This window comes from Echinococcus granulosus (assembly GCF_000524195.1).
Source record: "Echinococcus granulosus chromosome Unknown EG_S00010, whole genome shotgun sequence".
In the NCBI taxonomy this organism is placed as follows: Eukaryota; Metazoa; Platyhelminthes; class Cestoda; order Cyclophyllidea; family Taeniidae; genus Echinococcus; species Echinococcus granulosus.
Genome location: NW_020170390.1, coordinates 52,652 through 58,637, shown reverse-complemented (window position 1 = coordinate 58,637; position 5,986 = coordinate 52,652). Strand labels below are relative to the sequence as shown.

The following is a 5,986-nucleotide window of genomic DNA, read 5'->3' as shown; positions in this document are numbered from 1 at the left end:
ATCACAAAACAGTCGCAATATAAAGGAATTAAGTTGAAGGATAGCAGTTTGGGTAGTGCGCATGTTAGGCTGTGCCAACTCTATGCACAATGGCTCAATGTACTGCCAAGTCACTTTGCAGAGGGAAAATACGCATCTCACCATATTGGGCTGCACCGCATCGCATCACATCACGTTACATTCGATTACAAAACACGACTAATCAACTTTAAATAGATGAAGAAAGTTAAGAGAGTGAGCCAAGAATTTGCGTGCTTTCAGCAAGAAAAAATAGAGCTAAATATGCATGGTGACTGTCGGCAATGCTTGTTTGCTATACAGTAAACATGATGCTTTGGATATTGCAAGAGGTCTTGTCAATTCCAAAAAAAATATGATTTGCTCCTTTGAAACTGCACTACTAGACAATGAGAGCTAAAGCAATACAGGTTAAAACCAACGTTTCCACTGCATTTACATTACGCTCATAAATTTTGGAGTGAAAAACATATTTAACCCGGATAAACACCGAGCTCTTGTATTTTAATCCAAATCCGGTGCCACAAATGTCAAATTAAAATGAATATCCTACATATTTTGCTTGTGAAATTGTTCTAGCACTACTTTTTAAGGCTCTACATCTTCATCGGACAGCTTTGCAAAGTAGGAATACACATTTTTTAAATAAGATCGTTAAGGGGGTGCTTGTGTTACTTTTGCTTTTTGGTGGTAGTAATTTATCCCTGAGAAAAGTCCTACTGCCTTTAATATTTTTTGTGCAATAATTCTTCCTCTTTTTATAAAGTTACACAGTTAACTAATCAAAATGAACCTCTGTTAAAAGTGAAAGGGTAAACAAAACTCACAGACAACGTTAATCAGACAGAATCATTATTAACATAAGAAAGGTCCAAATCGACTTGGAATTGTTAGCAGTTTCTATGATGGTAGGGGAATCACCGAACCTGGACTTGAACATCACGCTTAGGAAATGTGCCAAAAAACCCGTTCAGGCTAAAATTGTTGTTTTTAATATTGTAAAACATGAAGTATCTCAAATATAATCATTCACAGGAGTACCAAATGTGATTGAGGCTGCAACAAAATTCCATATTGCTACTTTATTTTACACAAACAATAGCAAAAATTGAAATTTTGTGGGCCGACTATGTTTTGATAATCCACAAAAAAAAGGATTTTAGCTCTTTGCAAGCGATGGCCCTGGATAAAAACAGTTGTTCTTTTGGTTCTAGCAAAAGTAATGTCAAATAAAATCTTAGATTTGAAATATTAACTTGCATTTCGACCGCGAGTTTGTCACTTCAAAACTTGCGCAGTTATGTAGTCTCATTTTTCAGTGCATACTCAATTCAATTTCTAAACATAATTTGCTCAAAAAAGACGCATTAAAGTGGAATTTTTCCTACGCACCACCATAGCATTGCAAGTAGATCCCAGATGTTACTAAATACAACTTTTCTAACGTCTCGTATTCTCGCATGGATGAATAAATTACGTCCTCTTTATACTTACAAACTAATATTTTGCAATTTTTGGTTTAAAGCCGAATTTGAAGAGAATAATAAGACCCCAATACTTTGTATTCTTTTGTGACAAAAGTTGGAGTGGTAATTAAGTAGTTCATATTGTGTAAAGGTAATTGGTCGATTTCGTACTAATTTAAAAAAAACCTCTTAGCTGTAAATGACCGAATGCTCATATTTAAGATCTTCTGAAAAGCTAGAATGACGTTTAGTACATGGTGGTTGGTTCATTTATGAGATAACTGCTGGGTACTTAGGGATTTCACGCCAACTAAAATAGTTCAGCAATTATCTTAATCTTGTCGATTCTGCCATTTTTACGGCCCGATCAGGCTTACATTGAATTATGCTGCAGAATGGAAACTATTATTATCTTGATGGTAAAATCTCAGTGGTATTTCGCTCATATAGGGAACTTTTAACAGTATCATTGCATTCATGGTTTAATGAAACCTTTAAACTAGTTGCCATCTTGCCTTACCTAACCGTTCTCATTTTGTTCAATTAAGACACGCACAAGGCTTTTGCAGCTTTAATCTGTCAGGAAGGTATGCATCATGTATACTTACGACCGGACCTCGATGACCTTTTTATTGTATCTTGTGCACCTGCTAATTCACTCCATGTTCGAATTTTACCACTGTTTTGATGCTCCACGAGGTCGGCAGCCGTACAAGCCAGGAAAATAAACGACAGGCAACCCGAAGATATCAGCATTCAGTGCAGCTATCGTAGAAGAGCATGGTTATTAGAGTATTAAAATTTGGAGGTTCGTCTGGCTGTATAAGTTGAAAGTCTGAAAGAAACACCGCTTTCTCAAGCTCACACATTGCAAGAGGACAACACATTTATTACAATTAAAAAAGGAAATTGCCTACGAGGAAAAAGCGCATTTTATTATTACCTTATCAATGCTTGATAACCGTTTATGCTAAATCCAAGTAACAAATATTCATACGATTTTGCATTAATGGTTATTTCCATTTGCAACCTTGATGAGGATGCATCGCTAATTCTGAACAGTAATTAATAGGAGTTTTTAAAATGTCACCTAAATATAAATGGAATATTAGGGCATTAAATCAAATACTTTGTGCTTAAATTAGCGGACTATCATTGTCAAAAATTATTCGTGGAGCTGAATCTACAAGATAAAAAATGCAACTGAAATCATAGATATCAACTGAGGCATCTAAGACGCCCACTCACCTCCGAATTCGCGGCTTTGGAAGAACTTGTTTTGTGCACTTTCGTCCAACCGCGGGAAGGAGACATTGGCTACCCAGTTGTGAATTGTTGATTGGCTGGAACGGACTGGTGACTTTCCATAGGTCCGCACCATCGCCAATTCACTTGCCAGGCTTAAATTGTAAAATCGAGCAAAACTTTTTGTTGTAATGATAATGGACAACAATAATTGAGAACGGGTCACTTACTGAAGCAGTGATGAGACCACGTATCCAAATGAAATAGCGGTTTTGCCAATGCCTGCATATAAATTCCACTTCTTCTGTTATTTCATTTGTAATCTAATTTTAATTAAAATGTTATTTAACCTATCCGTATCCTCGATTGCCAAGTGTACGAGCTCCAAGGTGTCAATACAACTTTCTACACTTGGTAAAGGAAGAAAAATGGAACGGTACAAAAATAATTTCTATCATTTCACCAATGTTGCCTCACTAAGTTTATTACTCTTTCACTTTGTAAATGTTTACAAAAAAAGTACAAGACACGAAAAAGACGTTTTTTATAACTTGAATTTTCTAACCACTTAGAACCATATTGTCAGAGAAAATCCACTCGAAGGATTAAATGACACCTAAAAATGGCTTTGCAGATTACTGTAGCGTTTACCGAAATGTCGAAGGGGCTACTGGAGTGATAGATTAAGAGATGTGAACTGCAAGACATGGTAACTGTAGAGGGTGAATTAAGCCTTTTGAAGGATATTGCAAATGTGGTATGATTCATCTTATTTTATTTTGAAACTGGTTTGACACATATAAATGTTTACGGACAAGGACCTATCGCGTGCATTAAGTATTTTCTGTGCAAGGAATTTTCTTGTTCTCCGTTAGGCAAAATATGCAGATCATGTGTGACATATCCAACTGTTTTCTTTAACTTGCTGACACTATCAAATTATAGGAAGGACTAAATAATTTAGATCGCCTTTGCATGCGTGGCTAAAGAAAAATTCTCTTTTTATGCTGTCACTTAGTATTTTACCCCACATTAAGCGCAAATTTGGTGTAAACTTGTCAAAATCTACATTTTAGAACCAAAAAATTTTTCAAATTAAAATTTAACCGGTTTGTGTGTATTTTTTTAGCTGGAGAGAGTTGATTACTCACAAATCAGCTATTTAAGTTACAAAAACGAAGTGGAAAAAATGCGTTTAATGCAGTTCCACGTGCAGAAAAGTGTAATGAATAGTTTAATGCTATAAAATACCCCATTATCATTCACGCTCTTTGGCGTTTTTCTAGTGTTGGATGATATTTGCTTGTAATGATTGGTTTTAGGGGTTCAGGATGGATTCTCGCATGCTACTGTTTTACAAAAAAGTAGCAGGTATTATTCGCCTAACTAAAATACACTAAAGATACTTTTTAGCTTTTTTTACGTAGTACAGCAATTATTATCGACATTAGACTCTGATTGATTTGTTTTTGTTCCTGATCAGTGATTCTATCTCACTGATTATTCTTAAACACGTTTGACTTCCTTTAATTTTTCTCGCTTTTGACTCCTTTAAATTTGCTCCGCTGGTTCAACCAAGCAATATCCTATATGCTGACATATTGGTAGGGTGTTATTACAACTGGTGGATGATACGTGTATTTCCTTAATCTTATAATTTGTGGTTCTGTCTATATGGTCTCACTTTCTAGTCTCAAACTTTCCATGTCATAACGTCATCAGGTTAAAGGTAGCAAGGCAAAGTATGAAAGGCAAACTGCATTTGTCTAGTTCTAGGTCTTTTCGCCCCCAAATTAGTAATTGTATCTGTTTTGCAACACACTTACCGCCTGATACGACTGGCCTTACACTTTCGAGACTCTTCGTCCTTAACGCTCACGTACAGTTTTTGTAAGTCCGAGCCATGAACCTGTATCATGATGAGAGTGAGTAATGGCAAACGGCCCATACAACGAGATTTCATTTCCATTACTGTTTTAAGCAAATGCCTGGCTGATAAAGCACTTTGATTATGGATGAGAGTTTACTTACTTTTAAAATGCAGGGAATTTCTTCAATAAACTGCAAAAATAATGATGTACAACTACACACTTTTTAGAAATGTATTTTATTTCTGAAAGAATACTATAGGAATTGGGTTACAGTTTTTTTATTGAGCGGTTAAACTAAACATGCAAAAGGGACAGAGTGACTGACATTAATGACTCTCATTGGTTAAGATTTCCTTGCATTTTAAATCTCATGTAAGATTTGTGAACAGGAATCAAAAGCACTTTAGTGTTATTCGCTAGACTTTCCCTTAAACACCCAATTTTATTCATTAAAGAGAAGATAGACCCATTAATCAAAATTTTAAAAGTCAAGTGCCTAAATTGTTGCAAATTCAATAATCGGTCTGATGCAGACCGCTCAAGCGAGATTACTAGATGTACATAATGTTAAGTGAATAGTTTTTTTTCCAGTAAGTTGCAATTTTTGAAAGCATTTGAATAAATTCTCCGTTTGAGGAAAAAAATTGGAAAATGTTCTTTGATTTGTATTTACCTTATGCCACTCAGCCATGCTACGATCTAAACAAATGTTCAAGAATACATAACTCCTTTTTTAGTTGATAACACTATCCTTTACTCCCTTTTTTAGTCCCACAAGTAAAACTTATTTCTCTTTGTTTCGCATCGTAAAATAGTTTATATTCTAAGTAACAACTCGGGTTGCATCAACCTCTGACATACTCTGTGCAAATGTAATGCTTTTCTGAGAAAGTAATCTGAAATGTACACCGAAGCAAACTATGGGAAGGCGAATTAGAAATACGTTCTAAAGGAAGAAAATCGAGAACTGAGTTTTTCAATGTTATTTGAACAACTTCTATTTATGAAGCTGACAATTCAAAATTCCAAACACTATATGGAGTTGTGATACTTTTCGCTGTCGGGCACATTTACAAGGCTACTGGTAGTTTTCTTCTCCAGCGGAAGGTGATTGTTAAGAACGGCGATGAATTCAAATCTAATACAGAACTCTGAATTACTTACGGCTTCAATTACAGCAGCAAAAACGCGTAATTATACCTTACAGTGTCAGAATATACTCCTCCAGGAAATTTTTCGTCGTGGAGCCTGACATTAAAGCCGATGATGGAAGAAACCTTGGTAAGATTTCGAAGTGCCTCTCAAACAATGACTGGATTACTTTATGTGAGAATTTCTTGAAATAGCTACAATCAAGTTCCAAAAATAGGCGCAAGGAGTCGGCAT

General features: G+C 35.5%; 1 protein-coding gene across 1 annotated transcript in view; it reads right to left on the bottom strand. All coding sequences in view use genetic code 11, as the record gives it.

The window, feature by feature from the left end:
• Positions 1-276: 276 nt before the first annotated feature.
• Positions 277-5,986, bottom strand: part of EGR_02204 (hypothetical protein) — a gene marked incomplete at both ends in the record, with an annotated part of 7,948 nt that continues 2,238 nt past the window's right edge. The window contains 9 exons of the mRNA XM_024491453.1: positions 277-414; positions 694-772; positions 1,513-1,584; positions 2,428-2,538; positions 2,877-3,052; positions 3,207-3,296; positions 4,761-4,819; positions 5,153-5,325; positions 5,854-5,946. Of these exons, the coding sequence (XP_024353959.1) occupies positions 277-414; positions 694-772; positions 1,513-1,584; positions 2,428-2,538; positions 2,877-3,052; positions 3,207-3,296; positions 4,761-4,819; positions 5,153-5,325; positions 5,854-5,946 (991 nt within the window). The remainder of the gene's footprint in view (positions 415-693; positions 773-1,512; positions 1,585-2,427; positions 2,539-2,876; positions 3,053-3,206; positions 3,297-4,760; positions 4,820-5,152; positions 5,326-5,853; positions 5,947-5,986) is intronic.